General features: G+C 39.1%; 1 protein-coding gene across 2 annotated transcripts in view; it reads right to left on the bottom strand.

The window, feature by feature from the left end:
• The window catches only part of LOC110723246 (neutral/alkaline invertase 3, chloroplastic-like), a 31,175-nt gene extending 17,082 nt beyond the window's left edge, over positions 1-14,093 (bottom strand). Inside the window, exons 1-4 of one of the 2 annotated variants that reach the window (XM_021902586.1) lie at positions 13,922-14,093; positions 12,619-13,368; positions 9,120-9,285; positions 8,828-9,039 (exon numbers count right to left, since the gene is read on the bottom strand). In XM_021902586.1, the coding sequence (XP_021758278.1) occupies positions 8,828-9,039; positions 9,120-9,285; positions 12,619-13,320 (1,080 nt within the window). In that variant the 5' untranslated portion in view covers positions 13,321-13,368; positions 13,922-14,093. Of the gene's footprint in view, positions 1-8,827; positions 9,040-9,119; positions 9,286-12,618; positions 13,369-13,894 lie in introns of both variants that reach the window. The other variant, XM_021902587.1, reaches the window with a different exon arrangement.
• Positions 14,094-17,198: the final 3,105 nt, after the last annotated feature.

Genomic DNA, 17,198 nt, shown 5'->3' on the forward strand with positions numbered 1-17,198 from the left:
GATCTAGTCATTCTCAAGCGGTAAATTTCATGGCGCAAGACAGCATTGCCCTTCCTTTCAGGAAGTGAGTCTAATGCCAGGCGCATGGCTTCCCAGTTTGCCTCTTCGTCATATAGCATTACTCGAAGAGTCGGCTCGTAGTGTTCTATTGGAAGAAAAGCTTCCGCACCATAAGTTAGGAGGAATGGAGTTTCTCCAGTCGCCCCTTTTTCAGTCGTCCTAATGGCCCAGAGAACATGTGGTAATTCATCCGCCCATAGGCCGCCTGCTCGTTCAATCTTTTTCTTGAGACCGTCTGAGATGATTTTATTAAAGGCTTCTACCTGGTCGTTTGCTTGTGGACGGCCGACAGATAAAGTAGTGTGCAACCAGCTTTTGAGAACAGGCGTCTCAAATTGGGGACCATTATCAAAAACCATAGACATGGGAACCCCGAACCGAGTGATGACATTTTTCCAAATGAATGAAATTACATCCTTCGTTTTGATTCCCTTTACAGCCTCCGCCTCTACCCATTTAGTGAAGTAGTCGACGGCAACAAGTATGTACCTCCTTCCGCTTGTAGCAGGCGTATATGGACCCAGAATATCCATGCCCCACTTAGCAAACGGTAGTGGGCTATGAATGGTAGTGAGGTCAGTAGCCGGACGGTGAATTAGTTTGCCAAACCTTTGGCACTTGTCACATTTTTTCACCATCCCCATCGCATCTGCTTCTAAAGTAGGCCAAAAGTAGCCCTGCCGCCTTGCCCGTTGAGCAAGCGTCCTACCGCCTATATGGGAAGCACAGTAACCAGAGTGAAGATCATCTAGTATCTCTCGCCCCTTTTCTGGAGTAACACACTTTAAGAAGGGTTGAAGGTACCCCCTTTTGTGAAGTTCTCCCTTTATTATTTCAAAACTGGTTGCTCGTTTTTTCAGTGCTGCCGCCTGTTGATGATCATCCGGCAGGGTACCATTTGTTAGATATGCCCTGATTGGATCCATCCAGGTTGAGCTTCTGTCTAAGATTCCAATAGGGTCTTCCTCAATGCTTCTCCTCTCTATTACTTCCCAAAAAACAGTTCGAGGAGTATCACAGGAGGCGGATGATGCTAATTTTGAAAGTGCATCCGCCTGGTTGTTTTCTGATCTCGGCACTTGGGTCAGATGGAAATCCTCAAGGGAGCCGACTGCTTGTCGGACCGCCTGTAAATACTTGATCATGGCTGGATGGGTTGCTTCGTATTCACCATTGTACTGACTCACTATCAATTGTGAATCGGAACAGACGTCTATATTTCTTGCCCCTGCCGCCTTGCACATGCGGATTCCGGCTAGTAAAGCTTCATATTCTGCCTCATTGTTTGAGGCCTGAAAACTGAAGCGTAGAGCATACTCGTACCTGTCGCCCTCTGGCGACTGACATATGACGCCTGCTCCTCAACCATTTGAAGTAGAGCTTCCATCCACATATACCTTCCAGACTTGGTCTGGAACTTGAGAGTCAGGAGGACGAGTCATCTCAACAATAAAGTCAGCAAAGGCTTGCCCCTTCACTGCTTTTCTAGGCTCGAAGGTAACTTTGAGGCTCTGTATTTCTATGGCCCATTTGATCATTCGGCCTGACGATTCCATGATGGTCAGTGGCCGCTTGATAGGTTGGTCTGTATACACGACGACTGCATGTGCCAAAAAGTAGGGCTTCAATTTTTTAACAGCCATGAAGAGTGCAAGACCAAATTTCTCCACTAAGGGATACCTCAACTCGGCATTTTTAAGTACGTGACTGACAAAGTAGACCGGGAGCTGACAGCCGTCTCTTTCAGCAAGGAGAACAGCGCTTAACGCATGATCAGAGACGGCGAGGTACATGTAGAGTACTTCTTTGGGCAAAGGGCTCACCAGCCTCGGCAAGGAATGCAAGTGAACTTTCAATTTCTGGAAGGCCGCCTCAGCATCCGGCCCCCATTCAAACCTTGCCTTTTTCTTAATTGCCTGGAAAAAGTATAGGCATTTGTCGCCTGATTGGCTTAGAAATCTTCCCAAGACTGCCTTTTTCAGTGACGAAGGCCGTCTTCTCCTGATCTTTCTTCCATAAAGGAATTTGATGGAAACCAGAGTAGGCGTCCATAAACCTCATCAAAGCATGGCCGGCTGTTGAGTCGACCAGGTTATCAATTTTAGGCAGAGGGTAACTGTCTTTGGGGCACGCCTTGTTTAAGTCTGTATAGTCTACACACATTCGCCAGGTGTCATTCGGCTTTTTAACAAGCACCACATTTGCAACCCAGTCTGGGAAGTAACATTGCCGAATGAACCCTGCATCAAGTAATTTTTTAACTTCGGCGGCTGCCGCCTGACTTCTTTCTTGTCCATGGTTCCGCTTCTTCTGCCGTACCGGCTTCTTTTTCGGATCCACGGCCAGTTTATGTACTGCCAGATCAGGACTAATGTCTGGCATTTCATGGACTTCGAATGCAAAGATGTCCTTGTATTCTTTCAATAGTTTGTGAAAGTCGTCACCCAGGTCCCTTAGAGCAGTCGTCCCAACCTTGATTGTTCTGTCAGGACGCGAGTCATCTAAGATCAGGTCCGCATGCTCACCAGCTGGCTGAGGGCGGAATTCATCCGACCGCTCCTCTGCCAATGATTGCTATTTTCTGTCTTTTCTTGCGGCCCCTGTCTGGGATGTCTTTCTCTTCTTGCCGCCTGCTTCTTGAACAGGCGCACTCTCCTTGACATTGTCAAGGTCTATTTTTCCACCGCTCGACATAGTGGCCATAACAATGGGCTTGACATCCGACAGATAGCACTCTCGGGCCATCCTCTGATCTCCCCTTACGGACCCGACTGTTCCATTATTCCTCTCAAACTTGAGCAACATAAGAGATGGGATTATAACAGCCTTGGAATTATTCAGGGTTGGTCGTCCCAGAATCATGTTGTAGGCCGAGAGTTCTTCTACTACCAGGAACCGGACTACCATGTGTCGTCCTTCCCCTTTTTCGCCCAGGCGAATGGGTAAATCCACTCGTCCCACTGGGTAGACGACTCCTCCTCCAAACCCTACTAAAGGGTGGGATGCCGGATGTATGCAATCAGTCTGATATTTTAGTTTCGACAGACATTTGCTACTGATGAGATCTGAGAAGCTTCCGGTATCTATGAGGATTCGGCCAACTCTCTGGTTGGCCACTTTACATTCAATAACGATAGGGTCGTCATGCGGCCCTCTTACCCCTCCTAGATCTTCTTCAGTGATGACAATCTCAGGAAATGAATATTTGGAGGGCCGTTCTTGGTGAACGAAATTTACATCTAACCGTCTGATATTGTCTTTGTTGCCCCTAATAGTGGGGCCGCCTCCTGAGAAGCCGCCTGCAATGGTGTAGACGACTGCATCATCTGTATCGGAGCTGTCGGCCTGTTGATTCTTTTTGGTCGACTGCTTTTTCGAGGAAGTGTTCCCCGTAGATTTCTTGACATAAGTGTCAAGGTCACCTTGCTTAGCCAGGCGGTCCAGATACCGCATGAGAGTGATGCATTCATTGGTGTGATGACCAACATCTTCATGATAATCACAGAATTTTTCTTGGTTCCGATAGTTTGCAGAACCCTTCATGGGGACCGGCTTCTCAATTGAGATCCGTCCCTTGATTTCCTTTAGGATAAAATTGGCTATCCTTATTAAACACATACTTTGGGGAGTATGGTTTGAATTCTTTATTCTTCTTCTGGGACGGCTGTTTAGAGGAATCAGTTGCCCAGACCTCTTTTCTCTTCTCGTCTTTGTTTGACGACTGCTTCTGTCGTCCTTCTCTTTTGTCGGACCTTTTCCCGTCTGACTGTTTTACCGTACTACAAAGATCAGTCGCCTGTATATAGGCTTCCGCTTCAATCAAGGCCTCTTGAAGAGTCGCCACCCTCTTTCGGACCAAATCAAATTTGAAGGTCGACCCGTCTTTGAGACCTCTGAAAAAGTCAGTATAGGCTACTTCATCCGGTAACCCTTGAATCTGTATTCTCATCAGGTTAAATCGCCTGATGTAAGAACGAAGTCCCTCCTTCTCGCCCTGCTGAATTGTTCCTAAATCAAGGGTCGTCTTCTTCGCAGGGATGTTCATGGCGAAGTTGGAGGTGAATAAGTAAGCAAGCGTCTTGAAGTTATTTACACAACCAGTCGGCAGGTTGCCGAACCATTGTTGTGCGATTCCTTTGAGAGTCGCTGGGAAACACTTGCACCAAGTGGGATCATCCAACCCTTTCTGGGTTAGTAGTGCCGTCATAGGCGCCTACTAATACATTTTTCACTTTGGCCAGCTGAGCGGCTTCAGTAATTTCCTTGGAGAAGGCCGACGGCTGTTCACCAAGTCTAAGCAACCGTAGCTGCCAGTCCATAGGTTGGACATTTTTTGCTGCATGTCCACCAAACGGAGGTGGCTGTAAAAAATACTGTTGTTGCGGTACAAACAGTAAGTTTGGTACCGCCTGGTCGCTATGAAAGTCGGACTGACGGGAGGTGCCGCCTGACTGACCCTCATGATACGACTGAGTATGCCTCATCGAGGTATTTCGCAGACTGTCTTGGAAGTTTGAAGTAGAGGCCGACTCTGACAATCGGTCACTCTTCTTCTGCTCTAGCAGTAGCCGAGCGTCTGTGTATGTTTTCCTCGACCCGTCCGCCTGAATATGACGAACAGGTTTCCTATTTCCTGGAGTAGGAAAACGGTATTTTGTGAAATCAAGGGCAGGTGGCTCCCACTTCCTAGATTTAGGATGAGGGGTCGCCTCTCGCCCTTGAACTAGCTTCCTCTTCCGTGAAGTGGAGGGTTTCTTAGCCGACTGCTCCTTGTCCAGAGCAGGCGGCTTCTTGTTGATCAACTCTTGAATTTCTCCCTTGAAGTCCCTCATGAAGGTCATGAGTTCGTTCCTTGTGATGGGAGCAGACCCATCAGTCGGCTGCTGCCGAACAGGCGGTGCGCCTGCTGGCTCGCTTCCAGTTTGAAGATGTTCCCGTTCCCTCCTTTCGGTATGACGGGTACGTCGGGCCCTTAGGGTCCCGTCTGAAGCTGTGTGAGCTTCAACCTCAAATTCATTCTCAGTATCGTGGTCCGACTGAACTAGAGGATCGTCCAGGGGACGTTTCTCTTCAGGAGCCGGTACAAACGTGGGTGCCATCTCAGAAGTACTCTCCCCACAGACGGCGCCAAAATGTTTCGGGGTTTTCTGATGTCCTGCGGGAGAGTTACAATTCCGAGACTGGAACCGGACGTCTGTACCTGCAAAACAAACGGATGCTCCGGATGATTGGAGATCCGCCTCCGACGGTCAAGTTAGTACTTGATTAAGGAGTAATTAATGCGGAAATTAAAGTGATTGGGTCTCTCTAGGTGAGAGTGTTTAATGTGTGTAATCTGCGTCCTCTCCCTTAATGAGGATTAAGGGAGGTATTTATAACCTCGGGAAACGTGCCAATCTAGGTTTAGGTTAACCTTGGGCTGATTGGGCTTCCCTCGGAAGTTGGGCCTAGGTGACCGGCTTCTCCATTAGGCATGGAGTATGCCACATGTCATGACATAATAAGTCCAGGGTGGACGAATAAGCGTGTGCCACGTGGCAAGCCCTGAGAGGTCCAACTGGGGGACACTTGGCAGGACCTGATTGGCCCACGTGGCGCATTCCGATTGGTGGGAGCAAAATCCCCTAATCAATTATTATTGATACAGTTGAAAAAAATAAAATAGAGGCCCAAAGTTGTTGACTAGGTTTAAGCCACTCACATATTGAATCAACAAACAAGCCGCCACCCTAGTGTAGCATAAAAAAAAAATTAAGAAAAAAAATAAAAAAAAAAAAAAAAAAAAAAAAAAATATATATACCTTTTAATGCTTGTGACTTACTGAAACAGGAGAGAGGAGAGAGAAAAAACTTAAGAAATTAAATAATCTGATGCATATGAAAGAAGAGAGACAAAAAAAGAAAAAGAAATGTCGAGAAGAAAGCTTGAAAGTTGCAGAGCTTAAACACTCGCTCAACCGCAACCAATAGACGCCACCTTCGGCAATCTAGATCCCGACACTCGCTGCGGGACACTTCACCGGTATGCGAGTCGATGCCTCAACCCAGGCGTGTCGAGCGCGTGTCGCGCGTCGTGTCGAGCCGACACGCGATACTTGAGGAGAGTGTCGGGGTAACACAGCATTAAAAATCTGGGGTTACAAATTTTTTCTTTGGGTGCTATTGTCCAGTGTACATCACATATTGTATTTTCTCCTAAGATTTCATAATTTTTTAGGCTTTACATTTTATAATTAAAGCCAATACAAAATATATAGCTTAGCTTGCCAGCCTTGCCAGCAAAATTACAACCATTATCCTAAAACAAAAAATTGGTGAGTTAATGACATACAATATAATTTTCAATAAACCGAAAAACCTTTAAAAAAAAAGGTTTTTTTAGAATTTTACCACCAAGAAAAAACACGAAATTGTTTTTTACCACCAAACCTAAAAAAGTTTTATTTTACCACCAAATAAAAATCTAAATATTGTTGTTCACCACTTGCTGTCAAAGTAACCATTAAATCATATGCAATTAGAAAATTCTTCGATTTTCGTGCCAAAAACACTCTTTAATGTTTTTAGGGGTCAGTTTGTCCCTTTGGAGTCGTTTTTTGAGGTCAGAATTGGAAAAAAATATATCGTAAATACCTCATTTTGCCTACTAAAAATACCTTAGTTGGCGTGACACACAAAATGAGGCATTTTCGATAATTTTTAGTCAATTCTGACCTCAAATGGGGTCCAAAGGTCCAAAATGACCCCAAACCTCTAAAGAGTATGTTTTTGGCATGGATATCGAACAAAAAAAAAATTTAAACCGTTAAATTTAAAGATTTTCTTGACGGCAAGTGGTGAAAAACAACTTTTAGAATTTTTTTGTTGGTAAAATAAAACTTTTAAATGTTGTGTGGTAAAAACAATTTCATGTGTTTTTTTTTTTTTAAAAATTTTTTTTTTTTTGTTTTTTTTTTTTTTTTTTTGTGGTAAAAGTCAAAATCACCCGAAAAAAAAAAATACTTTTACTTACCATTATTGTAAGTCTGCCTAATTCTAGTTTGTCTACTAGCCCATGTCTGAACAAAGCATCACTAGATACTAGAGCTACATGTTACATGAGCCTTAGCTTTTAATGACCAGAGCACATAAGCCCCTTAGTAGATACTAGAGCTACATGTTAACATTCTTGCTTGTGTTGCTACGTGCACACAAGCCCCTCCCCGTACAAGCCCTGAACCTTTGTCGATAGCTCACCCTAACCAATGGACAAGACCTATTCGGTAAATTCAATATTTTGCAAAAAGTGGAATTTGTTTTTTAGAGAGTGTCTAATTCTTCTTTAATGCTCCAGATTTAACAATGACAAAAAAGGTTTGAATGGGTACTTTTCAACAATTCTGCATCAAACATTTTGCTAAACTTAGTTAAAGAAAACTTGTAAGATTTGTTCGAACATAGTTAATAATAATAATAAAAATAAAATAAAATAAAAACCACCTGTTTTAACTAGACAAATAAAACTTGAAAGATGTAGATAGAAACCACCTTGGTTTCCCTTTAGGAAAGAGAGAGAGCTCTGATAAATCCAATAGAGTAAAATGCTAACAACAATTTTGTTTACTCGCCAGTCATTCTCTTTTTTTTTTTCCCCCTGTGTCAAAGGTGATAGATTTTAGCCCATTAACAATCTGCCTATACCTAACCTAGATCCGAGCTTAGCCCAGAGTCTCGATCCGATCTGAACTTGCCTAAAAGTCCCAACCCAAAATGACCTCACCCAAAATGACCCATCCCGAACTTGACCTGAACTAAACCTGACTTGTAGTCCGACCCCAACCAGATTATCTATTGACCCAAACATATCCAAAACCCAAAATGACCCACCTAAACGACCCGATTTCCAAGTCTAGTACACCCCACTCCCACCCTACTCCCCTAAAAAATAAAGAAACACAAGAATCCCTTTTGTCATTGTAAGGTAGGTCATTCCAGTGGTGCTATATCCTTTCTAACCACTTGGATGACTTTCCCTTCTCACTATCTACCCTAAGATCTTTTATGAAAGCCTAATAAGCGCAAGGTAGCAAACACAAAATCTTGATTAGTTATTCTCATGCAACAAATTTGTTGTCTGGCATATCTCAGATGAATTCTTATTGTGCATTTATTTCACAGTACAAAGGAGAATCATAATGTAAGCCCGCAATTATTAAAATTTACCGGTGCATTAAGATAGCTTTGAAAGTCCTTTATAATTTTTTTCATGATGATACCCATTTAGTGTGCTCACTTATCATGGCAAATAAGTTTAGGAAATAAGTTGATGGTTAGGTCCTCATATGTTAATTTGATAAAAATAAATAAATAAATGTATAAATAATTATAAAAAAAAAAATTTGGATGTGATGAAAGATAATTGGGCATTAAATTTATTAAATGACAGAGAGTGTACGACCCAAACGTTTAGTTGTGGGAATAGTGAGGTAATAAATAAATAATTAGTGACCAAACAGTAACTAATTTAAAAATTACATTAGAAAAACCTTGTGAGGAAGGCTTTCTAGATTATTTTTCTTACCTTACAAAAATTACCAATTTTTGAAATGGCAAACTAAATTAGAACGAATAAAAAAGGTGTGGAAAAAATTGGAAAGGAAGAAATAAACTGCTACTTGTAAAGCAATAAATCTATCTTGTGTAGACTTTAACAAAAGCATACAAAGTGAAGCAGCAATTTTTTTTGCAAAAGATAGAAAAGGCAATGCAGCAGACGGCTCATTAATACCTGTATTTCTAAAGGATGCCCATGAATTCCCATGCGACGGTCTATCATGCATGAACCATCAGTAACCAACAAGGTCGGGAACATATCAAAGCCATCTGCAAGACATAATCTTAAAATCATCTTAATTCCAGTCTGCACATCAACTCTTTCCTGAAGAGACAGATCTCCAGAGCATTTTCCATAGGCACGTAAAAGTATAATCCACCAAAGCCCTGAAAAATTCACACCAAGGGATGAGTAATTACTGTAAATGAGAGTCACAGCAAATTGTGAAACAGAATTATCACAGAACCAGAATCAACAGGTGCCACACGCCCAATTGCTGCTTCTCCAAAGTCAGGGTCCAGAATCTCTTCTGTTGCAAAATCATCACCATCCAAAGGAACAGTGCGAACCTTGAAACTAGCAGGCATCAATCCTTGACCAGGACTATGGCAATCCATTGTTTTCTCCCAGCTCTGCCAAGACAAAAGAGATATGACGAACAAAAAACTGAACACAGCCACAATAAAGGGTAAAATAAGGTATCATCTCAATTGTGTATAGTTCAATAAACCAGCAGGCAGCAGCTTGCCAGCTTACCAAGTTGGTTATATTTGGTCTAAGTAAATGGGAGACCTAACATTGCTTTGTGGGTATTAGGGCTTGTGGCCAGTCATCCCTCCATTCTTCCCTTATCACAGTGTTTAATCCATTAAATTATTTCTTCACTAAATGAAGATCTCTTGGATTTCTATTTCTCTTTTATACATGTTGATAACAATAAATGGTTTACAAATATTTCTGTTGAAACATATACATGTTTGCTAATTATTACCATCACAACTTTAAGATTATCTAGTGTTGCTGAGTCAATACACTCCTCTTACCTTGGCATTTCTGCTTCCCTTCTTGGGTATGCTACTCAGAGTCTTCCAATTACCCACTGAGGAGCTGTATGAGGTTTGATAGTAGGAAGCAGACTTGTGTTTCATATAAACATTTTATCACTCTTCTCAAGTCTGTCAAGAAACACTTCGCATTTCTTTCTTCTACAGGTTAAGTTCTACAAATTATGAAACTTCTCAAGTTCTATCTTCTTTTCCTAGATGACAAGCTGTTTCTATCTTCTTTATGTAGAAAAAATTGGTTCAAATTCACGGTGATTGTTCACTAATAACCACGACAGAGGCACACACACAGTAAACATTGAAAAAGTCCTATTATTTATGTGAAGATGGAAGAATTGAGCATCTAAAAACTTTCCTACACTTTGTAACAGAATGGAATTTCTGAAATGAATTAGACCTTACTCCTATTAGATGATCCCTAACAGCATAGAGCTATGAAAATAGCTAGAAGTATGCACATGAGGACTTCCCAAAAAGTTATAAGTGGAGAGGCGGAGTACATTTAGTTAGTATACATTCCAAATAGAGGATTCACAAAGGAAGAGATAGATATGATGTCCCTTCATGCCTGTCCGGGTCATAATGAGCCCTCAGCCAATTACCTACATGCATTCAGAAGCATCTATTATATGCATGTGCCAGACCAATTGAGAAATATGTTAGATGTCAAGTGTGAAAATAAAGTATTTATTGACTTAAGTTCTCAGCGTGAAGGTTTTTGATACTTGACTTTGAAACTACTAGTTGTGATAAGCTATATCATTCTTCACGAAGTTGCAGCATGGAATTAGTGAAGAAAGAAAAAATAAAGTAGAAAGATTTATTTTCCCATCATAAAATCAGCCCGTACACAAAATAGTGAAGTCGGTTTGCTTGTACACCTTCAGATATTCAGAGATATGAATCATCAACCTTACAATCCCAAGTAGGACTACATCATATTCATGACCAAGCAGGCAAGCAGTCCATAAGGAAAGAAACCAATTTCAAATTCTTATGCAAGATTTTATCAGGTATCGATGTTAAGGGGGGGGGGGAAAAAAAAAAAAAAAAAAAAAAAGACAGGGTAAAACTTGGCAATCTAAACCTATAAGGTTTGAAGAGCCTGCACAATCCAGAATGGAAAGCTACAATGGAGAAAAACTGAAGATGATTATTTGGACTTGAAAACTTATGGAAAAACCAGCACACAAACCAGATATGGGAGTTACTTGTACAAGTTGTACCTACAAGACCAAATTTAATCCACATGACACTATCATAAAGCACAATGGTAGGCTTGTTCTCAAAGGTTACAAGTCACAACAGTAAGAAATCAACTTTATGAGACTTTCACACCCAATTCAATACATATTAATATGACATCATCACAATCTGAAAGAAATAAAAGATTCTTGAAATTAGAACAAACAAAATTCTCCAATAATCAAAAAACCTAGAAACTGTAGATGACACACACGTAAGATCAAACAAGTAAGTCTAAGGAAGTTCAGCTGATTTCCTTTGTGACTATCTAACTGCCTTAGTACTGTCTGTTTTGAGAGATGTGCAGCGTGAAATGCCAACTACCAGAACTGTCACATCAATTTACAAGATTGACAGAGCAAGTTGACAACATGATATATAAGCACAACTGAGTTTAAGATGAGACTTCCATACACTCACAGTGAGTATCCAAGATTCCAAGGACTTATGTATATGAGAGGGAAAAAATTAAGAAAAGGGCACTAAGGGAAGGCATCAATTATTGCCTGTACAAATTGGCTATGGCCAAAAAAACACTAGCATTCTGACAAATTAAATGCACTGGAAAGTAAGTAAACCTTAAAACCCAAGAAAAAATATGTGCAAAGACATTAAATAGTCTCTCTGATGATGACCTTGCAAGTCAATTGAGTTAGGAACAAGTTTGCATACATGATAACCTCTGATAATGAAGCTTACAGAAAGACACACACACGCTGTGGTGGCAGTAGTAGTGTGGTCAGCTGGTCATCAACAATGAGAAAAATCACAGAAGATACTAATGCCCAACATCAACTACCTTGGATTCGTTTAATGACTCAAGCTTAATGAAAGGGAAAAGTTCCAACAGAAGTTGAAAGTCTTGGAATAATAAGATGGCAGCATAACTAACAGCTATGATGAAAACAACAGTGATGATAACAGTAATAAATCACACAAAGTGTATCATTTCTTGGGTTAACTTGAGGAGTAAATGTACCATTTTTTATTTGATATTTTAAGTTGGGAACTTGTACATATGGCTTCTTGTCAACCAGGCATACGGACAGTAAGGTTGCTTCCTTGACTTGGATATATCATCAATAGACTCTATTTATATATTCGAACGCTGTCTTGCACAGCCAGCACAGTGTTCCTTCAGGCCATGATAATTTTTTTTAAGAGCATGCTCGGAATAGTTCTCTAAATAACTCTCCAAGGAGAGAGAAAATCAAGAGTCAACTCTACCCCAATAATGGATACCTCAAATGGCTCTTGAGTAGCTCTCCATGGACAGCCACTTAAGGATGGCTCTTTGCAATTTTTGACAGAAGGGCAGGAAGCCTTATGAAGAGCTCTCTACCAATGTACATACCCTAAGAGATTACAAATAAGCTAAATGTTGATCCTGATTAGCCTGTGGGGGTCCATCAAAAATACCTCAGACCATACCTTAAGTGAGGTGTATGATGGATTAATGTATGTTGCTCCTAAGTCCTAACTATACATTTGGTGCCATCAACTTCAGATTCCACAACCCCAAAATATTAAATGAATACAGATAAGAACTACTGTTCTAGTGCATAAAAGAGTCCTTGGCGAAAGCACAATTAATGTCTAAAACCAACGAACATGCTCGTATACACTACCTAAGTAAATTCTGATAAAGATACACACCTGAAGCTGAAGCGTGTGAAGGAGGAAGTTGCGCACAATATCATACTCTCCCTTCAGAAGAAAAGCCATGGCAGATGGTATAAAGTCTCGTATAAAGACCTGATCATAATTTAAGGCATCAGAACTTGTAGGATCATTAGCAGCAATTGTTCCGACAGGGCTACCACAATAATTGACAACAGATTCCCGTAAGAGCTCCCATGCTTCCTCCTCAATAGGGTCAACAGTGATCTTGTCCCTTGCAGTTATTTCAGTCTCTGCCGAAACTAAGTTCCTACCAGATACAGTATTTTCTTTTTCACCTCGCAGCTGTTGAACATCTTCTATAGTATTTGACCCATTAACCAAACTATTAATGGGATGTAGGTTCTTTGCATTATCAGCATACCAAGTTCCATTACCATCCACCGAAGCTGACCCTTTAACACTTTCAGCAGATTCACAGCAGAATATCGAGGACCTAGAACGGCAACGTGTTGCAATTTCATACAAGCCACCACTTAACCCTCCATACCGAAATTTAACCTTTTGCACACTGGAGCATTGCACAACTTGGACACATCTTAAACCCCGATTCAGAATACATGTTCTATAAGATTTCGAAAATACCGATGAATCATAATTGCTGATGTAAGTTCTAGTGCCAAGACGATAAGGAGAAATTCCACAAAAATATTGCATAATACCCTCAGAAGTGGCCATTGAAGAAAAAACCAACACAAACTTCAAAATCCTCCAATAATTAGACAGCTGAAAGAACACACCACCAATAACACATCAAAAATTGTCAAACAAGCGAAACATACTCCTACTTAATTGGAGAAAATTCTTCAAACTAAAAATTCTAATGTTTTCCTTTAATCTTCTCCCTCCATCAATAATTAAAAAATACATTGCTACATCCCCTATTTAATTAAGGATTCACCACGATTTTACGCAAATAATCCTTAACAATAGTTGTCTAATTTCCATCCTATCTTCACCACTCCATTTGAGAGCGCTACATTAAGAAATCAAAATTATTATACTGATAAATTCGGAAAATTTGGCCGAGCCATTTTCATAGTTCTATCCTTACATTCAAGGATTTTGCAATACATTAGCAACCGAAATTGACTCAATTATCAATTAGTATTTTGTCAATTTAAAATATGAATACCATAATTCTAGCATTTCAGTAACTACATTATTAGTTCAATAATCAATAATATACCATAAAAGAACCCTAAATTGAATTAAATTAATGATCAAATCAAAACTAGATTGTGAAACTCACATTGGATGATCAAGGAAAACATCTTACCGACGCTTTCAGTGGAGAAGAAAAAGCTCAAAAGCCACTTCGATGGAAGAAAGTAACAGGGAGGGCTGCACGTGAAAACTCCAATAATCCAATATCCTTTTGATTCAATTTTTTTTTTTTTCAAATGGATATCCTTTTACGAGCCAGCCCCCATTGATCAATTTGATAAAAAGGATATACATCGATAAACCTTACTAAAATATGAGAACTGCTATTGTAACTTAGCAATAGTGTATTTCCCATTATGCCCTCAATGTGTGAAAATACTACTTGTCCTTGGTCCAATTAATTTGTTGAGTGAACTCTAAGGTGGCTAGTTTTTCCTAGTTTTTCTCCCTTCCTTTCCTTCTGCTATTCCCACTTTCCTCTCTTGATGTTGATAGAATTCAATAGAAATCATAAAACCCTTTTTTTCTTCTATGATCTATAACCCTTTACTAAAACATGAGAACTTCTCCTGTAGCTTAGCAATAGTGTATTCCCCATTATGCCCTTAATGTGTGAAAATACTTATTTGCCCTTGGTCCAATTAATTTGCTGAGTGAACTCTAAGGTGGTTGGTTTTTCCTAGTTTTCCTCCCTTCCTTTCCTTCTGCTATTCCCACCTTCCTCTCTTGATGTTGATAGAATTCAATAGAAATCATAAAACCCTTTTTTTCTTCTACGATCTATAACCCTTTAGTATGAGAACTTCTACTGTAGCTTAGCAATAGTGTATTCCCCATTATGCCCTTAATGCGTGAAAATACTTATTTGCCCTTGGTCCAATTAATTTGCTGAGTGAACTCTAAGGTGGCTGGTTTATCCTGGTTTTCCTCCCTTCCTTTCCTTCTGCTATTCCCACTTTCCTCTCTTAATGTTGATAGAATTCAATAGAAATCATAAAACCCTTTTTTTCTTCTATGAGGTGAAGAAGGCAAAGAGGAAATTCTCCATTGAAGCGGCTTAAAATTTTCTCTGCTCCATTGAAGCGGCTTGGAAGCGTCGGTTTTCTATATCAAAATCTAGGGTTTATCGTTAATAAATTGATTCAAAATATTCAATATTCTCTCTCTTAAATCCGTACTATATTATCTAATAAACACTAATGTACTCGAAAATGACAGGAAGGGCTTTAGGTTTGTGGAATTTGGGGGTAATTTTTCTCTGCTCCATTGAAGTTTTGAAGCACGTACTTTACTGATGCGACTCCTGAATTGAGCTTTCTCTTCCGTTGAAGAAGATCTCTCTTCTTCTATGTTCGTCTTTTCCTTTTCCTGTGCACACTTTGAATCCATTGAAGAGCCTTCATACCGAGTTGATTAAATGAAACTAGAAATTTTCCAAGGTGAAAACAAAATTTCTCGGACTTTAAGGTTTTTAGTAGATGTCTACCTCCACCACTCGCAGTGGCGGGAATATTTTTTAAATGTTCGATTTTCTTAATTTTTCGTCAGTTAATTCATCCTCTGTACACTATTTTTTCTTTTTTTTTCATTATTTTATGATGATTTTTACTTCTTCACGACATTTGCAAAACCTTAAATACGATGAGGGAAATTGCGGTAGAAACGGGAGGCTCAATCGATCTCAAGGGGTAATTTCTTCCCACAAAAAACATTTGTATGAACCCTGATTTTGCCAAATTTTACACTTCTTTACTCTGAAGTTTATTTTTTTCTATGCTTTTCGAATTGCTTTTTTAACTGGTTTCCTTTTCATAATATTTTTTTTGTCCTAATCAAACTTTTGTAAAATATTAATATGATCTTACATTTAAATCAATTTCGTAAAATACTAATTTGATTTTATTAACATACAATTACAGGCTACTAAGTTTTTAACAAATTCTGATTTCAATATATATGCGTTTATGTGTAAGCTAGGAGTAGAAATGATTGATATGTATTTTCTGCTGGGAATTTTGAGCTATATTGGCTGCATATATTTTCATTACTTTTATGTGAGATAATCCTGGCTGCTTCTTAAGTTGATAAATGTTGATGGCCTAATTTAGGTAATCTAGAAAATTCTATGTACATTGTTGCTAAAGTCTTTGTTATTGGGTTTTGTACATGTGTTTCTTTAAAGTAAATGATGATCACTAGGGCACATTGGAGGATATGCAGTGATGCTTTGTATAGATTAAATTTTAAGAATAGAACCTTAACTACACTTATGCTTGTTGTATTCAACTATTGTTTTGATTACTTTTGATATTATTCTAATTGATTAATATAGGTTGTAGCTAGAAGATTTCTTTGATTTTTTTCCCTCTATTTTTTGTACCATTTATGTGAATTATAACATTCAATTATATACTTAATTTTTTTAGCTTTACCAGTTATTTGATTGGTTGACCACTGATTCTTTAGGTTATTTATATTTACAAGAGTTGTAATCAAATTCTTTATGTTGGTTTTTATGAGAGTCATAACCAATGTCCAATTGAAAACAAAAGTATATAGTGAGGTTAGGAAGGGGCTGAAGGGAGAGTACTTTTTTTTATATGAATCATGTCACAATTTGATCTTATATTTAACATTCAAACTTTTTTATCTTCTTAAAGAGAGTGTAGCATTGTAATTGTATTTAAGTGAATCACAAACAAATTCTTTATGTTTTTTTATTGTAAAGTGAATTGTATATCATTAGGTTATTGTTCATTTCTTTGCTAATCATATCCAAAAGGTCTATTGTATAGAAGTTGATGGTTTGGTTCTTTTGTTGTTAATTTTCAACTGTGTTTAATTTATTTATTTATGCATATGATTTAAATAATTTGGTTTCCGTTTGAATTAATTTGTTGCATTTGATCTTTCTTCCCTCTTGATTCTGTTTGAAGCTAAGTCTAATAATTTTTTTTCTCCTTCTTCCCAGTTTCCTCTCCTCTTTCCTCAGGCCCCATTATTGATTGATAAAGGTTGAGTTTGTTCATAGTTAAGATTAATATATCTCATAAATTATTTAAGAAAGAAACGGGTTAGAGTACCTTATAGATTAGTAATGTTCAGTACTGATGAAAGCGAGTATATTCTTAAATGAAAATGGTGCAAAGTAACAAAAAAAAGTCATTAAGGAAGCATAACGCTTATTGGATATGAATATATGGTTGAATGAGTATTGGACCATAAGTTTAACTTCGCCATGTTTAGTGGACTATGAAATGATTTTTTTCTGACTACTGTGAGATCAGATTAGGAATTTAGGATCTATACTTATTGACTTATTGTGCATCTGCTTCTGCAATAGTGGATCTTGTCCTGTATTTTAACTTTTATCCCTTTAGGATCTTTTA

Source organism: Chenopodium quinoa, unplaced genomic scaffold, assembly GCF_001683475.1.
Source record: "Chenopodium quinoa cultivar QQ74 unplaced genomic scaffold, ASM168347v1, whole genome shotgun sequence".
NCBI classification, from domain to species: domain Eukaryota; kingdom Viridiplantae; phylum Streptophyta; class Magnoliopsida; order Caryophyllales; family Amaranthaceae; genus Chenopodium; species Chenopodium quinoa.